The 21,161-nt window shown below is 33.6% G+C and overlaps 1 protein-coding gene across 1 annotated transcript in view; it reads right to left on the reverse strand.

Annotated features, from left to right (window-relative positions):
- The window catches only part of LOC145255806 (uncharacterized), a 654,582-nt gene that overhangs the window by 334,293 nt on the left and 299,128 nt on the right, over nucleotides 1-21,161 (reverse strand). Inside the window, exon 5 of the mRNA XM_080114494.1 lies at nucleotides 16,738-16,830. Coding sequence (XP_079970620.1) covers nucleotides 16,738-16,830 — 93 coding nt within the window. The remainder of the gene's footprint in view (nucleotides 1-16,737; nucleotides 16,831-21,161) is intronic.

The following is a 21,161-nucleotide window of genomic DNA, read 5'->3' on the forward strand; positions in this document are numbered from 1 at the left end:
TCCATAATATGAAAACCCGGCTTTCTTTTTTTGTTGCAGACCATCTACTAGTTGGTCAGTTGTGTACAAAGAGCGATAGCAGCCTTCTATCATGTCTTAAAATAACATACTGTTCAACGAGTGAGATCAAAGATGCGCTGCTCTACAACTCATGCTCTCTACCGATCCAAGTTACGACAACAGGACCATTGCCAACACTCTCAAAATGTATTGCTGGATAGCCACGAATAACAGGGACGTGCCCTGAGTGATGAAAAAGTTTCCAGCCATGGTTATGGTCTTTGATATGGCTTCAAGTGAGGGCCACATCATGCCACCTCACATCTTCAAAGTTGGTTTGAAAGTCAACACCAAAGTGTATTTGGATGTGCTGAAGATTGTGGTGATCCCCTGGTTCAATCAGGTGGCCGCTGGCAGATCCTGGGTTTGACAGTAGGGCTCGGCACAGGTCCACAAGTCCAAACAGACCCAGGCTTGGCTACGACTTTGTACCCTTCTCTCACTCTCACTTCTCTCCCTCCTCCTACAACCTGAACCCACTGGACTACTTTCTTTGGTCGTACATGACCTCCCACAACACCAAAGTCAGCTTGATCACTACCATCTGCTGAATATTCACCAAGCTCACACTAGTGCTTCTGGAAAAAGCATGCTCCCAGTTCCGGACCCGTATGGTGGAAGTGATTGAGGCTGAAGGCAGCTACATTATATAGATGTCAGCTCTACTCCATAATCAAAGTACCAGAACTGATTTTTTCAATAAACGTTTTAAAATAAAGCTGTAGTGTTGTTTTCTTTAAGGCAACAATTTTATCGTTCCACCCTGTATTGGTGGGTATAAATCATAATATAATCCTATTTTGCATGAGAAGATCCCACTCATACTCTCTCTCTTTCTCTCTCTCTCTATATATAGATATATAATAGAACCTCGGGATACGGCATTAACAATTAGTAATAAAATACAGTACAGTATATAGTACACATGTATATAATCAAATAACATTATAAATAACACCGTAAGGCGGGGGAAATACCGTAACCAGGAGCCGGAAAAACATTGTATTCCACATTGTAACCAGAAAAACCCGTATTCTAGGGCCACCGTAACCTGGGGTTCTACTGTATATATATATAAGCCCCCTTTTTCGGGTCCAGCATTCTTGTTAATTGCTGCTGCTTTATCACAATGCAGAGCTCTTTGTAAATAAACAAATGGAGCACTATGAGAGTGGCAAACAATGTTTGTATAAATATATATAGTCATCCACATACAGTAGTTTCACTGTATCACAGCTCATCAGTGCGGCTAGACAGGAAACTACCTCAAGCCAGGCTCGAAACCTGACTGCCCAAACGACAGTCAACGCTTCTAACCACTACGCTATTCGGCTGCTGCTGTGCAGGTAGTGAATTAACAATGTTTTGACATCGTCCAAATGCCAAAGCTGGATTTGTTTACACAAGGAGCATCCTATATATATATATATATATATATATATATATATATATATATGAGAGAGAGAGAGAGAGAGATAGATATGGGATAATGCAGCAAAATCTGAAACTTCACAAAAGTAAATTAAATATTAAGTAATGAGGAGCATGCTGAAGCATTAGATGTATGAGAGCACCGCTAGTCGCCCCTACACTTTTCAGCAGATACTCACTCCTGCACACAATGCCAAGATAATCTAAAGGTGGTTGCTTAACACGGTTCCTCACCAAAGATTGTCAGACTTGTAGCCATCCTCCTCACCCGACTGCAACCACTTTTATTTCTTCTGAGATATGATTGAGGCCAAGACCAAGAAACACACCCACAACATTAGCATTATAAAGGCTTTTAATTTTTCTTTAGTTCTTTTTTCGGGGGAAGTGCCCTATTTTTTTATTTTTTTTTATTTATCATTAGTTTCCCTAAAGTAAAGTTCATTCTGTGTTTACAGTTAGTGGATATATTACTTCTATGATGAACTATTTCTTTTTACATTTTTAAACTTTAAAATTTCTAGTTTCTCACTCAAACATAATCTACGTGGATCATCTAGATATATTCATGCAATGGCCAATCTAAATATTTTCCCTTCTACTATAGGTGACCGTTTGTTCTCAATGATAGTTTGATTATATTTTTGTTTTTGGTTATTTTATGTGTTTTTGTGATTATATCGTTTTTTTTTAATTCAAAGGCCATTTTTTTTCTGTATACTTTTTTGATTTGTGTTTTCATTAGTATATATTGTGGTTTGGTAGATCATGTGTTAATAGTTAAACGGTTATTTTTCAAAGGGCATTGTATCCTTATTTTGCAATGTATTTATAAAATGACTAGAAAAATACCCGTCCCAGGACAAGTTGAAACAACAAATATAGCCTTAGTTTTAAATTTAAATGTTTTTTTCTTTCGTTGGTCAAGTTTACAAAAACAAAAATGTGGCCATGTTACTCATCAGGTTGTCGAGAATATATATTCCAAAATTCATAATGATTGTTTCATAGAAAGACATTATATATATATATATATATATATATATATATATATATATATATATATATATATATATATACACAGGGTGTCTCAGAAGTCGCGCACCATATATTTATATTTATATATTTTTTGTTTCAGATTTTATTCAGGCCAGAATCGCGCACCATATATTTATATTTTTTTTGTTTCAGATTTTATTCGATATGGGCGAGAAATTAACAATGCAAGAAAGAGTTAAATTGATTTTTATGTTTGGAAGAGATGGGGCTACATACCGGTCGGTAGCTAAAGAATTCAACCGCACTCATCCTGAGCGAGAAAAACCATTGAGCCATACCACTGTCTGCCGTTTGATCAAACGTTTCCAAGAAACAGGTTCAGTTGCTGACCGCAAGAGATGTGGTCGACGAAAGAGTGTAACTGATGAGGAAACATCAACTATGGTTTTGGCGAATGTTGCTAGAAGCCCCGTGAAATCAGTAAGGAGAATAAGCCAGGAGCTTACGATTAGCAAATCATCAGTACATCGTATTCTTAAAACACAGAAATGATTAATAAAATTGATATTCATTGATATTCATACTTGTTTTTATATAAATCTACATGATGCGCGACTTCTGGGACACCCTGTATATATATATATATATATATATATATATATATATATATATATATATATATATACAGGGTGTTTGCTAGAAAAGCGGGAAATTTATCAAACAACGATTTATTTTTACAAAGAATAATTTTTACAAAGTTGTTCAAAGACAATTGCTATATTATACTCATAGATACTCAAAACGTCGTCCGTGCACTTCACTGCAGCGTCAAGCAACGATTTATTTTCATAACTCACACAGTACCAATCAAAAAAATAGCAATCACACATTTTATTCATCATCTAAGTTGACCTTTAAATTTCTCGCTTTTCTAGCGACCATCCTGTATGTATGTATGTATGTATATATATTTGTGTCAGGTCATGTCATATGCTACTGGTACCATGTAACCCAGTACTACCTGCCTCATGGTCGGGTCACCGGCGACTAAACTGGTTCCCCCACCAGATTTGTTTGGTGAGGAGGGTGGCTAGTCTCCCTGAAGGATTAAAAAAAAGACCTACCAAAGGGCGAATGAACCCTTTTTTGGGGTCAACGGCCAACTAGCACCATGTGTGTTTGTGTGTATGTATATGTGTGTTGGAGTGGAGAGGGCTCCTGTAAGCCGTGGTGAAGGCAAGCTTTCTAGGAGAAGCAAATCTCTGATTTAAAAAAAAACATAAAGCGGGAGACCAGTACCCGAACTAAGCTGGTCTGCAGTTTAACTTGTTGCTGGCTATCTTGCTCTTGCTTGTTGCTGGATTTCAACATTTTAAACCGAGAGAGAGACTTAGCTGTCGTACAAAACTAAGACTCTGTAACATCATCTGCATATAGATACTCCCCTCAGGCATTTGTCTATTAAAATGGTCCTGTGGGAATGGAAGTCATTTTTGGGCTCATGGACTTTAAGTGTCTGAGGGAGTGGCACTCGTCTGACAAGATGTTGCAATCATCATCATGTATATATATATATATATATATATATATATATTCGTTTTTATTTTGATAGAACGTTTTTCATATCTTACTCTTTGTGTATACCAATCTGTTTTGTTTAGAAGCTCAATGTTTGTTAAATATAACAACAGAGCACATATAAAAGAATAACAATATAGCTACATTCCAAGGACCAAATATTTAGTTCTCTTACTAAACAACTCTTTTAGCATATTACAAATTCAGTAAGGTTTTACAGATCTGTTTCATTATGCAGAAACAATCAATATTATTATGTCAATATCGAATCCTATCGTGCATATACTCTTCAGAAAAACAAACTTTTGCTTCGGGAAAAAAATGCATTACAATATAATGCCAGAAAGAAAGAAAAAAAAATTCATAGAAGATTAGGCATCACTTATTTGTTTAGGTCGCTATCTTGAAACATATTGCAAAGCTATTCAGGTCTTAGTCAACGGCTGAATTAAAAATGTTCTAAAAAAAAAAAAAAAAAAAAAAAAAAAGGTTTTAATTTACAAAATAATTATCTAATAATATAACTTTATTTCCTTATTTCCTTTATTCTATATTTATTGATTGTAATATGTTAACTTGGGTTATATCTAAAATGGGTTTACATAGGTTGTTGTGGCCCCTTCTGTGGGCCATTAGAATACGCTGACTGCCCCGCTGCAGAGGGTAAAAGTCCCCCAATGGGGGTCCTGAATATGACCTTAAACTATATTCAGTGGTGAGGCCCCAGCTTGTGGGCTTTGGGGAGTGTGGAGCCACCCTTTAATTACCATTGCTCCCAGGTCCACTCTGACCCGGAGTGGTAGTACCTGTTAGGGTCCCAACTATGGGTTGAATAGAAACCGACATGAAAACAACAAATATATCCTATTAAAAATTTTTTTTCTTAAATCTTTGGATTCAGCATTAAATAACCCGAAAAGGGTTGATATGCAGTAAAACAAAAACCAACCAACCAACCAACATAGGTTGTTGATATGAAACTACTTATTTTTAATAAATTGCATTTAATCTTTTTATGTTAAATTGTTTGGTAATTCACTAATATTTATAAGGTATATATATATATATATATATATATATATATATATATACTTGTTTATTGTTATATAAACATGCTCACATCCCGCTGCTACAAATAGCCACTTGTTTCAATCAAACAACAGATATCATCAGGCAGCGACTTGACTATTCAAAAGTTCAATGATTATTCATTGAACTTTTGAATAGTCAAGTCGCTGCCTGATGATATCTGTTGTTTGATTGAAACAAGTGGCTATTTGTAGCAGCGGGATGTGAGCATGTTTATATAACAATAAACAAGTATTATCAGCTCTTTTTATTGAGCACTATCTAACAACCTCGTTGAATTCATTAGTCCATTACTTTTCAATATAAAAAAAACCCGAGTATATATATATATATATATATATATATATATATATATATATATATATATATATATATATATATATGTGTGTGTGTGTGTGTAAGAACAATTATATATATATATATATCAAATAAATCAATATACTTCAATTTCAGTTTTATAAGGATTCAAACAAGAAGTATTTTGTATTCTAGGAGACTAATCTTTAACCAACATAACCTGTTAATAGGCCAAGTCAAAGGGAGTTAAATCAACTATTTAGTTCACAATTGCTGAGTTTCGTATAAAGATTCCATAGTTCAAAAAGAAGCACCTGATTGTCAAAGTTTACATTGTCTGAAACATGAAAATAAAAACCAAGAATAATAATTTGAATAATCCAAATAATATGAAGATACTGAAATTGGTCTACCTTTTATTTAAATCATGGCAGAACATGCTCTTGTTTCGTCAGCCATGATTGGGTAGAAGTCCTAAGTCATTCACAATTGTATTGGGTTGGCAACTAAGTTCTTGCTGCCTAAGTTTAACAGTGATGCAGAATTGACACCTGGGTTGGATGAATTTTTCGAGTCAAAATGAAATGATTTCTACCGAAAAAATATTGAGAATCTTTTTGAACGTTGGGAAAAAGTTGTGAATACGAATGGAGAATACGTCATTGGTTAAATAATTTTTAATTCTTATCTTACTTTAAAAAAAAGAAAAAGTAGATTTAAAAAACAGCAAGAACTTAGTTGCCAACCTAATATTTTGAGTGTTGTCCACAAAAACTTGGAGCATAATAAATAAAGTAGTTGATAAAATTCAGTTGTAAATTACTGTTTTGGAGGTTGAGGGTTCAATTCTCAGTGGAGGAGACAATCAAAATAAAATTCCAAATTACATGGGATTTCTACTCAGTCACAGCTGATCAAATGAGAGCATGCAATCCCCGTGGGTTAATTTAAATGGTTCTGTTTGAAATTTCATGCAGATTACCAATTCTGATAAGATACCACTGAAGAAGGTCGGAGGTTACATCAACCGAAACATTGTACAAATAACACTCAAGATGAGAACAATAGTCCAAGTAATCTAAATAATATGAATTATTAATTTTCATGTAAAAATTTTTTAAAAACACCATTGAAATAGATACTTTTGGTCAAAATATTCTAGTTTGGGAGACACACAGACAAATATCTTATATAGGATTGTAGTCAATCGTGAATTTTTATGAAAAACAGGGAATAAATTATAGTAAAATCATGGCATTCAAGTCATTGTCAAAATATGATGAGAAAACGTGAGAAAATAAGAAAGAAATACCAAAAATGGCAGCTGCTTTGGGATTCATGCGGGATTTACAATATTGAATTCTTTCACTTGTTTGTTTCAGATAAATTTCCCACTTTCTACGGATAATTCCAGCCTTGGATATTGTAGAGAAAACAAAATAACAGCTTCCATATTTGAAAAGCCTTGAGGTTAAAACAGAATTTTTGAAAGTTACCATATGTTCAAGTGTGTGATACTAAAAGGTATGACAAAAAACATTTTTTAAAGAAAGGTTTTCTATTGAATTGTTCCAACCTAAAGGAACTTGACGCTATCAACCATGAAAGCTTAAGATTGGTATTAAATGCTTACATTTGAGAGTTTATATGCACGAAGCACACCTTAGAAGTCAAAAATTCGCCCTACAGTAAAGCTAAAATCACGTCTGATTAACTTAGTATATGACTGAATATTTGTAACGTTTCATTAATTAAAAGAAAATTCTTTATACACATATATATGTGAGATGTTGGTCTTTTCATTCTCTTTATCATCGCTGTTTTTCATTCAGGGGTGGCTGTTTTGTCTAATGGTCGGTGATCATCTGTTGAACCAAGATGAATAAAACTTTTCATGCATAAAAGACACCAGGAGACTTCACTGAGTTTCTTCAAGGTTTTATTAGAGATAACAGACTTAGGAGAGAGAGAGAGAGAGAATAAATAACTAAATAATTATTTTCTTCTTAACTTTTCCCCACTCCTTATCTGTGCCTAAATCAAAACGTGGATTCCATGAACAGAGCTTCTTTCTTAGAACTGCACGCCTGTGGAACTCTGTTCTGCTTGCCTGTTTCCCTCCCGGCTTCAACCTGGATGTCTTCAAGTCCAACACAAACAAATTCCTGATGAACCGCCCCCCCCCCAAGTAATGACACCTTATCGATTCTCCAATACTATTGCTACACTATCCCATTGATTACTGTACACACAATAACCCTTATCCCCGAGTGGTCATTGGGCCTTGATAAGTGGTGAACTCCATGTAAAAAAAAAAAAAAAAAAAGACTTAATTTCCTAATTTAAGAAATGCTTGACACAGACGCACATCAGTAACATCTGCTTAACTGTGGAATACTAAAACATATTAGATGACAATGACATTTTTATAGAGAATTGTTCCACTGGAACAGTAAAATATAAAATAAGATTTATTAATCGAAAACAACAGCATGTTTGAAAGTGGAACACATGTCTGCCAAAAAGAAGACACCCGAGGATATAACTTCCCAGACACACCACCGACCGCTTGATGCAAGTAAGAAGATCCTACATGTAAAATATTTTATAAAAACGTGTGGTTTATATATGAGTGCAATAGTTTCTTTCAATTCAATGGTAAAATAAGAAATTAAAAATAAAATGTAACAAGAGATAAAAATGGGATTTCCAAAAATGTATTTGAGGTAAAAAATAAAAAAAATTACATACTTATGTGTCATGTCGAAATAAAAATTCCAAAAGTTATGAAAAATGATTGTGGAGAACATCTGCTAGAACTATTCTTTACAAAAAGAAAAAAAAATTAGTGAACTGCCGCAGTCTATTTTGAAATGACGAATTTACCAAAATCATAAATTGCAGTTAACTCCCCTGGATGTTAAGAACTCTTCAACAATGGCCAATATGATACAACTCTATACTTTGAAAAACTTTACTTTTAATGTCTATCCACGGTTTCGAAAAACATTTTTTTTTTACTCATAGTGACAATTAGTAGAAGAATCCAGCTAAAAACTGGATCATAAGAAAGTAACAGGAATTTTATCATGACAATTTTTTTTTTTTAATAAATGGAAAGGTAAATAGGGAAAGAAGATATAGTCAGTTTTATGTTCACCAATAACAGTGTCTGCCAAATTAGTGCCTCTGGCGGTTCTTAAAGAACTCCCTTAACAATATTGTAAGAGATAGTAGGGGTAAGAATATAGGTGTAGTCAGGGCTTACTGCGTGTCAAAGAACTTAAATAAAACACGTCAACACTTAATCTTTTTAAGAGGGTGTATGTAAATTATCTCCCTTGCGCCATTAACTTAAATGTTCTCATTCGATAAAATTTCAATCCTCTTGGTTCTGTAATCCAAATCTTCTGTGGTGTAAATTTCTTGGTTCCTTTTGACATGAATTCTAACGCCTTACTGGTTAGTATTCTTTTTTTTTTTACAAGACCAATTCTAGGCCTTAAAATAGTTCTTTCTTCCTCGGTGAAGAGGTCGTTGTAATTCCGTTTACAACTGATTTTTTAAAGTCTTTTCTGACTAATTCTGTGTCGTCTTCCTTGACGAATCCTGATTGAAGAAAAAGAAATTAAACCACTGGTTTCTCTTGTTCAAACTTGCGATTTTTAACGCCTTTTCTCTTGACGCAGTATAGCAAGACGACTTTTTTTCTCTTGTTCAAAACTTCCCAGAAAATGGCGCACACATCTCCTTTTATCAATCAAAAGGCACGGATTCAACACGTGATATAACAAGCAGTAGCAGCACAAGATACACCCAGAAAAGAGGGGATGGGGGGGGGGTAAAGAAGGGGAGGGAGAGAGAAGGAAAGACAGAAGGTGGAAAATAAACTTTCTACAAAAGTCTTAAAAAGTACTCTAGTGACCCATGAAAATTGACCTTTTTTTAAAATTTACATACATACCCTCAAACCCACGATCCAATTTCTTACAATACAAAGCTAACCTCTTTTCCTTAGTTGAAAAACAAAAAACAAAAAAAAACATGAATTTCACACCCGAGGAAGGTCGTAGGTTTCAACAACCGAAACGTTGTGCCCATAACACCCAAGATGAGAATAATTGTCCGAAACAATACATACATTTAATTGTTTTTTATTTTACTCAGTTATTTTTCCCATTTTGTTTAATCTTTTATTCATTTTGATATGACACGTTAGGACACCTCAGGTAATTAGCAATAAACTAGGTACGGGCAAAAATAGGGGGACATAGTTTTGAAAGCCAATTTATCATAATTTTTTTTTGTAGGTTTCCGACTACTTTTTGATTGTATTTGAAAGATTAAAGTTAATTTCCTAAAGGAAAAAAATATTTGTACACGTGAATAAAAAAAAAAAAAAAGTTATGAAAAATGTTTTCATAGCGAGCTAACTAATTCAGTTAAATTTTTAAGTTAAATAAATTCATTGTAAAAATCCTTTAAAAGATAAATATTAGTTTTCTGGGTCTATTTCAAAGATAATTAGTAAAGTCCTAAGATATTGAATTAAATAATAAAAAAAAACACCTTGTTTATACAAAATACAGCTTAATTAGCCCTCAAAAAGCAAGTAATTTGCCAAAACGCAACTGATAAAGGTTTGTAAATACTATTATACGGAAGCCCAAAATTTCAGCCAATCAAAATGCTGTTTCAAAATGAAGTCATGATAGTAAAAGGAGGTGTGTGTGTGGGGGGGGGTGTCAGAGTTCTTTCCCCCTCCCCCCCAGACGTGCATCCATACATTCCTATTCTGAACGTTTATATTAATTTTTATCATTTTTTAATTTAATTATTATTTATGTTCCTGTTTTTAAATTAATTTTTTTAAAATTATTGTTCGAGATTATATAAAAATTATGTTACGCTGAAAGTTTCACATTCTTGCGAGCAAGGAAATTATTAAAATCTTGCATATAAAAATTATGCAAAATCTGTAATTTAAAAAAAAAGTAGAAATATTTTTGCTACTATAACTTTTTTTGTGCGAAAATATTAAGTAAATAATGCTTAATTCAATGATAATATTGGTATTTCGAGAAATTCATTTTTCTTTGAGTTATATCGAATTCATTAATACAGACTGTAGGGGCTTTTTTTGTGATGTTCCTGTAAAAATTAAATAATTTTTTAAAAATTGTTATAATTTACGATGTTTTATTTTCATAAAAAAGCAAAAATAAATTCTTGTATATTTTTATTTTTTTTTTTTACTGCAGAAAACCATAACTTTAATAAAGGTATTTTTTGTTTAAACAAAATAATACATTTACAGTAAGATTTAAATAAAAATAACGAGTTCATTATATTCCGTGATCATTATTTTATAAATACTAAAAGTTTCATTAAAATTGGTTAATTTCCTGATTTTTGGTGAATTTTTAAGTAAAGGCAGGGGGTTAAAATGTTTATACATTTTGAGCATCGACATTCATTTTGCCCGTACCTACAATAAACTAACCCCTTATCAAAGAGAGAAGGCACAATATGAGAGGGTGGACCTCCTAGAACTGCACAGAAACAGTATTACATCACAATAAACAGGGACCAGGTCATTAAGGGAATGGTCTAATTTCTGTTGATTTCGAGGGGTCAGGATAAAAATCCGGGCCAGCTTTTAATGTTGATGGGTAACTGTTATAATATACATGCTGAAAGTTTGTTGGCTTTAATGACATATCGACCTTATTAGGCTATTTAATATCATAAAAGGTTATTTATTATAGATTTATATTTGTAGGTTATACGGCATAATCATGTCTGACACACTGGTTCCTGTCTAGTCACCGAAGTTAAGAAGCAATGAGTCTGGCCAGTACTAAATGGGTAACCATTTAGGACTTCCAGGTTCTGTATGTGCTTTCTGCTTATCTCAGCATTGTTTCCAGTCGTCATGGACTTCTTCTTGCCACTGGACTCAAGCAGTGCCAATTCAGGAGAGATGCGGTTGGAGATTGCGCAACTCTTGCCATATAATTAGATGCGTAGCTGCCCCTATAGGGGTATCCTTTGTCTCTTGAGACTGAACGGAGGCATCAGAGGATATTTGTAGGTTATTTATAGTAATATTAGCGGAGGAGGGCGGCTTTGTCGGTTGTAAAATACGGTTAAATATGATATTGTAATTTGTCCAGATTTTGTATATATTATTATAGAGTTGTGATTTCAAAAGTAAAAAAAAAAATATTTAGGTGCCATTAGCTAGAATCGAAATCGAAAGCATTTACTTTGTTTAGCAATTTAATTATTAATGTGTTCTTAAGTGTTTTATGTTTTAGAAATTTCAATCATAGAATATCATAAATTAAAAAAAAAAATTTTTATTTTTACTTTCAGAGACGATTTTAAGTGCCATTTCAACTGCATGGATCTCTGCAGTGAAAAGGAATGCATTTGCTTGTATTCTTTGTTGGATGATTTTTTTTTTTTGATTAATTCAGTTTATTTCCAATCACCTTTAAATTGATGACTTTTGTAGGTTTTCGGTTCAGCTGCAAATGCATATCACGTTTAAAACTGGCGCCGGCAAATAGTTTTCCTGATAGTAAGACATTGTTTTTTTTCCAATGTAATACGTTATGATCTTCAGTGGTCTCCATGTTTTTTTTGTTTTTAATAAACATAAACAATGTGCATGCGCATAAAGTATTTTTTTTTCAACTTAAATAAAACAAAATGGCGACCAATGAAAATCATTAAATAATACATTGGGGGTGGGGGAAACAATGTCTTAATATCCGGAAAACTATTTGTAAATGCCAGTTTTAAATATGATATTTGCTTTCAGCAAACCTGAAAACCTATAAAATTTGTCAATTTAAAGGTGAAGTTCAGTTGGAAATAAACTGCAAGTTGGCTGGTTTTTCCATTTATCATTGCAACATAACTGGTTTTATTTCTCCAGAGTTCTCAGTGTATGTGTGTTTGTAACCAAAGTTTTTCCCAGATCACCTGTTGTTCTTCTTGCTAAGTAGATGGATGAGTATTTGTCTATTGTAGGTTGATTAGTGTTAGAATCACCCCCTTTTTTTTTTAGAGGGGGGGGGGCTGGTAATCGAAGGTTGGGTTTCAGACAAAATGGAATTGTGAATATAGGAAAGTTGGATTTCAGATTCCTTTATAATGCATTCCATCCTAAGACCCAAACGTTTTTATTATTTTTCTTTTTCTTTTAAAAAAAAGTTTTAGTTTAAATATGTTACACTAGCAGGGAAATCCGACGTTGCCTGGGATTGAATAACGATCAATGAATATTTCACACGCCCATATTTTTATTGTTAAAGAAATCAGTCGCCCATTTTGCAATCAAATCAATCCATTACCTGCTTGACTGCAGTGACTTAGTCCACAATACATTGTAGTTACATTGCACTGTAGAGAACCTACTGTTGATTTTATAAAATTATTTTTTTCATAATTAATGGCTTGAATTAAAGTATAAAATGAAAATGTCAAGTATCATGGTTCAGTTGTGCTCTAAATAGAAACATTCATTTCGAATGCGTCCCTTCCATAGCAAAGAACCTACTGTTGATTTTATATGTTGGGTTTTTGTGCGGTAATAACACTTCTCAAATGCATTTGTAATGTAAGGCTGAATAAGACATTAACTTTGGTCAAAATCACTTGTTCCTTCTCTGATCGGATTATTTCAATTATCGATTATTGATAATTATTGAAGACGTTCCAATCAAATGTTAAAATGTTTTTGATTTGCAATGGGGTATGACTTCAATGATTTCGACAATCGTTTTTATAACCACAGTTATAACAATCAACCAATCAGAAGCTTCAAAAGTTATAAAAAATGTTGAATTTTGGATTCAATCAGTTCGCCGCCGCCTTCTGTCTCAAAACGATTGAATTGTGACTGCATTGATTCTTTGCCACCATCTTTGTTACTAGGAGTTACTTAACACTCAAAATCGTGACTGCATTGATTTTTCGCTGATTTGATTTACTGCCGCCATCTTTGTTCAACATAATGTCTCAACACTTAACACAAAACCTATCTAAGAACACTGTCAGGCACATAAAGCTAGTTCAGTGTGAAATTTCATAAAAATTGGCCCAGCCGTTTTTGAGTCCATAGGGAACGAACTCACACACACAGACACAAAGTTTCTTTTATATAATAGCAGAGATGGAGATATTAGGGCTCCTACACTAGTAAGTAGCAATTAAGTTAGCTACTCTGAATTTTGACAAGGGCCACCTTTAATGCATGTCAGGATGACCCAGATCTGTAAAACAGAACCATTCTCAAGGTTTACGGAAAGTTGGGTGACAAGGTAAGGGCAAGAGGTCGAACATCATAGACAAAACAAGAGTCAAATCATGACATGACATCATGTTTTCAAGCAAGAGAAAGAAATGTTTTTAGATCAGTATCTCTGGGAAGCCATGCGAATGAGACATGGCCATGTAGAAAGCTGATAATCTTGACAAATGTTTTATCAATGTTTGTCTATCTGCGTCACACTTTTATTAAGTTAGGAAATTAAGTTAAAACGTAGATAACTATTTAGTTATTTTATCTCTCTCTATCAAGTTCATTTTCTCCAATAAAACCTTGAAGAAACTCAGCGAACGTCTCCTTGTATGTTTTCTTGCATGAGAAGCTTTGTTTGTCTTAATTAAACATGCAGTTAAATATGTTGGTATTATTAGAAAGTAAAGTCCAAAGAAAGAATTCTGAACCGTTATGTTCTCCTTCTCGCAATTCTCCTTATCAAAATCCAACTCACATCTGACAGAACTCCCTTCTGCCAGAGTCCAAAGAAAGAATTCTGAACCGTTATGCTCTCCTTCTCGGTATCAAACCCCAGTGTACATCTGTCAGAACTTACTTCTGCCAAAGAGACACATTCTCTCTCGCTGACACACAGGCTTTTTATTTGGAAAACTGACTGCATCTCATTTGCATATTTCCCCAAAATCTTGTTACCTCACGTGACCACAAATTCATAAATAGCAAGGGCGGCCATTTTTTTTACTCTTTCTTTATCTCTTTCCTGAAACAGACAGCACGTTGTACAAGGTCAGGTTGGTACCATTTTTTTTTTATCATAAAACAGATGATTGCTGGTCACTAATGAAATGGTGACAACGAGATACAGCAACAAAGAAAAGAATAAAAAGACCAGCACATATAAACACGAGGTATGAAGAACTCTCTTTTCATTAATGAAGACGTTACACGCATACAGTCATACGCTGGATTAGTTGGGCATGATTTTAGTTTTACTATACACTGTAGGACAAATTTTTTGCTTTTAATCCAAGGGAGTGCTTCGTGCATATAAACTCTTAACCAAGGAGAGGTTCAATATGCATCTAGTATTAGTCTCAAGCTTTCATGGTGAATAAAGTCAAGTTCCTATATGTAGGACTAGTTCGATGAAAGACCTTTCTATAAAAAACGATTTTGTCATCTCATATCATTTAGTATTATGCACTTGAACATATGATAGCTGTCAAGAATTCCATCTTAATCTCAAGGCTTTCCCAATATGGAAACAGTTATTTTATTTTCTATAGAATATCCTAGCATGCATATATACAATATCCTAATCTGAAATCTGAGGTGTTTTGTAGGCCTCTACATATGATAGCTGTCAAGAATTCCATCTGCATATAAACTTTTAACCGACAAAATTCTGTATGCACCTAATACTAGTCTCAAGATTTCATGGTGAATAGCGACAAGTTCTTTTAGGTAGGACTTTATTTTTGCCGACCTATAGACAAAGCTGCTCTAATCCAGTGTCAAATGGATTCTAGAGACGTAAGGGAATTATCTTTAAAGGGTGCAAAATATGGTAAAGCATGGATGTGCAAATATGTGCGTACATTAATCGGAACATTAATACATGTATTGTTTTGAATACAGCTGAAAAATTTAATCTAATCCTCCTGTATAATATCAGCAAAATGCTAACAGACGCTAACTACTGGAAAAAAAAAAAAATGGAAAATGTAAACGGCCTCACTACACAAAGGCTCAACGCACTCATCCGGTCAAAAAGAAAAATAATAAAAATTAATTATTCAATGGGAGCGGGGCGTGATTAAAATGACATTTAACAACCAACGTGTCTGTAGGAGCCGATAAGAAGAGATAAAAACCTAGGATTTTTGTAAATAATAGAGAAGAGAAACAAGACACCTAGGAAAGAAGACACAGGTGCAGTCAAGCGAGAAGTCATCAGCTTTCACTGTTAAAAGCTAGCAAACACTCCTCTTTGTGACCGCTACTCAATGAACAAAAAGAAGCAAGGAATAAGTAGTCTTTATGAACATTCTCCCTTTTTTCTCCATTTATTCTAACACCTTACTTTGTATTATTTTGAAAGGTGACGACACATGAAAATAAACTTTTCGAACACATAAATTCAATCCAGTCTTTTGTTGTTAATAAAAGTTATTCAAACCCTAAATGTTCATAGTTTGTCTTGTGTGAAATGGAGTTTCTAATTCATGCTTTTTTTATGTTGTAAAACACAAAACGAGCTGTAGATGCAAAACTGTTCAAGGAATGACTTTTATCCCACTGGATCTAATGTACTAGTATAAGTATGCCTATGCGAATTTAACTTACTTCTTCCAAAGGAGGAAGTTCCATAGGAGTATGAAATTCACAAATGGTTCCAAATAGTATATATATCCCCGTTAGGGGTGATGATGATGTTAGTTTTTTTTACAACTTTTGCAGGGAGGTGTCGACATCCTCCTACGTACAATGCCTGGAATTCCCAAATTGGTCACCCATCTGGTATTGACCATGCTCAAATTGCTTAACTGGTGATCTAATGATAACCATGGTCAATGTAATTATGTCATGCTATATCTTGCACAAAGGTGACCTGAAAATTTGCAAGGCAGGGGCGTTCATCTCCCTGAAGTATTATACATACCTGCTTACCTGACTACGTACAGCACGTAGTATTCCCAAATGATCACCCATTTGGTACTGGTCAAACTCAACGTTGCTCAACTTCAACAATTGGATATAAAGTGGTATTTCAATGTGTTATAGCCATAATAGCTTGATCATATTATTCATTACATCCACCATTTTCTTTTTCTTCAAACTCAAAACCCACCCTCCCTTCTTCATTTTCCTACAATCTACACAATCTGGAACTTCTGGCAAATTCCCATGGCAGAAAATCCCTGATTGCATTACACACACACACACACACACACACACACACGATAATGAATGGAGTATTTGCTCACCTGAATTCCACTCGGAAACTGCTGCTCGCTTCAGGCACCATGATTGGGCTTTTGCAAATACTGACCGTCGGCTTTGGAGGAACAATCAGCGGCCTGAAACAAACAAAAGCATATTTACCAAGTGCCAACTTTGTAGAAGCAATCACTGTCAAAACAGAGAATGGTGAATTTAGTCAACGCCCTCAGTTGACGGTATATAACTAACACGAAGGATGTATAGCCATCAGGCAGTCAGGTTTTGTTGAGAGGGAGGAAATGTTTGCCAATTTCTTGCAGGTGGCAGGTAAATGTAAATATTTATTTTATTAATTTATCACCTTAGTGCAGGGTTCTCAACCAAGGCTGCAGAATGATATTTAATGCAACGGAAGAATTTGGGTTTAGATTGTTAAAATTACAATGTATATTTTTACAATAAAATAAAAAAATGAAGAGGTTAAAAGAGTATCTGAATTAAGTACACCTAAATGATCAGTCCGTATAGTTAGCCACTTTGTTACCTGCACCTCCTTGACCATAATGCATCAGTAATGAATCATATACCTAGCTAGTCAATAAGAAAATTTTTTTTTAATAGCCGCAATATGTAAAAAAAAGCACAAAAGTTCAAGTATATCTTAATAAAACCATGATGCATAACTTCTACCCACCCCCATAGCATAGATGATCTAACCCTGCCCCACCCCCTCCTTATTATATTATATACTGCAAGGAAACACGACATTATCTGGGATTGAATGAGGATCAATAAATGTTCCAAATTCCAATATTTTTATTGTCATTGAAATCAATGAAATCACCCATCTATAATATAAATCTTACCTGTCTGTTTAAATGTATGTATGTACGTATGTCTGCCTAAAACTTTCGACGGAGGCGATGGATTTTCATGAGATCAGTATCATTTTGAATCTCAACCCTTCGAACAACAAATATCAAAAAATTGGCCCAAAACATTAATTCCTTCAGCCTCAACTGGGCACTTTTCTACAGGGACGGTCGGTTTTTTTTTCACTGACATTTTTTTTGGTTGCAAGTCATTCAATCGTCACATAAAAAGTGTTATTTCGACCGCCTGTGACGTCACAACCACGGGAGGCACATCGGTAAGACCGTTTGTTTTGTTTTTTTCACCTCTTTTTCCCCCTGGGGCGTTATGGGTACGAGCCTGCTTACTACTAATTTTTTTTTTTTTTTTTTTTTTTTTGCGTTTGCAATTTTCCAAATTTTTTTTTTTTTTGCGTTCGCAATTTTCCAATTTTTTTTTTTTTTTTTTGCGTTCGCAATTTTCCAAATTTTTTCTTTTTTTTTTTTGCGTTCGCAATTTTCCAATTTTTTTTTTTTTTTTTTTTTTTGCGTTCGCAATTTTCCAAATTTTTTCTTTTTTTTTGCTCAACCAACACCCTTACACACACCTCCATTTTCTTTTCTGCCTTCGCGTCATGGGTTCGCGCCTGCCTGCCTACTAGAACTTTTTTTCCCCCCTGCTCAACACACACCTCCAAACATTTGGGCAACCCCGGGCTCCCAGACTAGTTATTTAATCAAATCAATTGATTGCCTGCTCTAGCTGGGAACCCACTGCAGTGCGCAGGGAGGAAGCTTCATATGCCTCCTAGCAGTAACCTAATCCACAATACATTGTAGTCTATATTAAGCTGTAGAGAACCTACCGTTGATTTCATAAAATTATTTTTATATAATGGTTTGAATTAAAGTTTAAAACACCAAAGTCAAGTATTATGGTTCAATTGTGTTCTAAACAGAAACCTTCATTTCGAATGTGTTCTTGCCTTGTTAAAGAACCTACTGTTGATTTTATATGCTGGACCTTTCTGCTTGCTTCTGTGGTGGTAAAACTTCTCAAATGCACTTGTGATGTTAGGCTGTATCAGGGCATTACTTTTGGTAAAAATCAAACTGATTCTTTTGGATTTTTTTCGATTATCGATTTTTGATACTTATTATAGGCAAAACCTATCTAAGACACATTAATTACATCGGTATGAAATTTCAACATATTGGTCCAGCCATGTTGGAGTCCATAAGGAACGAACTCACACACACACAAAGTGACTATATATCTATCTATCTATCTAAAAGGAACTTTGTGCATATCAGCATTCCCTATGGACTCCGAAACGGCTGGACCGATTTTTATGTAATTTCAGACAAATTTACTTTATCTTCCAGGCAGTGTTCTTAAATAGGTTTTGTATCGGAATGTCGTCAATAAGTATTGACAATTGATCATTCTAAATAATCCTATGAAAGAAGAAACAGGCGATTTTGGCCAAAGTTAACACTTTATTTAACCTAACATCACAAGTGCATTTGAGAAGTTTTATTGCTACACAAGTATATATATATATATATATATATATATATTATATATATAAATCCGTAATCCTGTCTGTTTGTTTGTTCCCAATTTGATTAATATATACAAAACTTCCTGCTGAAAACGGTTATCTATATAAATTTTATTTTCTATAAGATTTTCTATATAAATAAATAGCATCACGATCAATATATATACACTATATTGAAGGCAATGTACATAATAGAACTAATCTAATTTGCATATTATATTAAAGAAAATCTTTTTAAATAATTCGCTCAATTAAAATTACTGATTATAGTAATGTAATGTATGTAATTGTTCTATTTAAGAGTATTATTTAAAGTTAATTTATTTAAATTATTTTAATTCAAGTTATTTTGTACTATTTGCTAAACTGGCACATTTTAAGTAATTTTCACTGATATTTCACTTCCAGTTATGAACGGATATAGTTTTTAACCAAATCGAGAGATATGGTGATAAAATGATTTGTTTTAATTATTTATTTTCTATAAATGTAAAAGTTACAAATATTAATAAAAAAATAAATAATTAGGCTAAGGATGATTTTATTTTTCGACGAAATATTTTAAATCGTTAGCCCTCTATTAAAGTCTCGGCTATAAATGTCGATTCATTGTAAGGTGTGAGCACGTTTACCAAAAGGTTAAAATTAATTTCCTACGGACGATTTTAAAATCATTTTTCAACTATTCACTTGACTGTCTGAATTTTATTATCGTTTCCATAATACTTTGAAAAAGAAACAAGGTAAAGTAATGCTTTTTATATCAGATATATTCCTACGCATTTTTTTTTTTTCACTTTTTTTTTCTTCGATTTTCTTTTGAGAAAGATCTTATGTTTTCCTGTCTGGGTAATTGATTTAGTTGATAATATATATTTGTGTGGGTGAGTTTCGACGTAATTATGGGTTTTTTTTTTCGGGGGGAGGGGGTGTCGCTTTATGTCTCAGCGTCACTCAAAGAAAAATAATTGCAGAAGTACAAAAATGCGGGTGTTTTTATCTGTTTAGTACTTCTGCAGTTTACGAACCGTGCTATTTTTTAGATATGATTTACAAGTGTAATTCAATTTTTGCCGTATCTTTTGTTTATTAAATTTTTATGTGAAAGTCCTTCCTTTATTAAAAATGGGGTACTTTTTATATACACAACCAAGCATAGTTTATCCGCAAAAATCCTAATTTACATTTTTGGGAGCAACACAAACTGAAAACGGACCTGTACAGTTTTTTTTTTCTACGTAATGTAGAACTTTCGTTTACATTTTTACCAGTGGTACAAGAAATGTCGTTTACCCAGAAGTTTTGGTTTCGAACTTGTAATTACATAAATATTAAAAGAATGCCAATTAGTATTGTGTAATACAAATATATCCGTAGCAAAGCTCGGGTAAATCGGCTAGTATATATATATATATATATATATATATATATATATATATATATATATAAAGAAAAATAAACACATTTTAATAAAATGTTTGCGTGGTTGGGTTTCGATCCTGGCTCGAGGTAGTTGCTTGTCTAGCCACACTGATGAGCTGTGAAACAGCGAAACAGTACTGTATGTGGATGATTATATATATATATATATATATATATATATTGCTGAACTGAAATAAATGATATCGTTTAAATATAAGCATATCTAATACTTATTCACTTGAAACGCGCATAAAATTTATTTACATATTTAATGGCATTTGTTGTCCTCCATGACAATGTAGCTTTGACAAAGTTCAAAATAAACTTCATAGACTAGTAGGGTATGCCTTTTTCTCTTCCCTACAAACTCTTTCCCGCAGAAGAGATGTTGCGAGTCTGTCTCTGTTTTATCGTTATTTTCATGGCAAATGCTCGTCTGAACACCAATCTATGGTTCTGCCCCCTTGCCAAACTTTCACAACAAACATTTGTCTAGTTGAAATCACTATCAATAATTTTCCTCACTCTTTATCTGTGCCTAAACCTAAATGAAGATTCCATGAACAAAGCTTTTTTCTTAGAACTGCACTCCCATGAAACTGTTTTCCGTTTGCCTGCTTTTCAGTTGAC

This window comes from Euprymna scolopes, chromosome 31, assembly GCF_053919585.1.
Source record: "Euprymna scolopes isolate OS-2025 chromosome 31, ASM5391958v1, whole genome shotgun sequence".
NCBI classification, from domain to species: Eukaryota; Metazoa; Mollusca; class Cephalopoda; order Sepiida; family Sepiolidae; genus Euprymna; species Euprymna scolopes.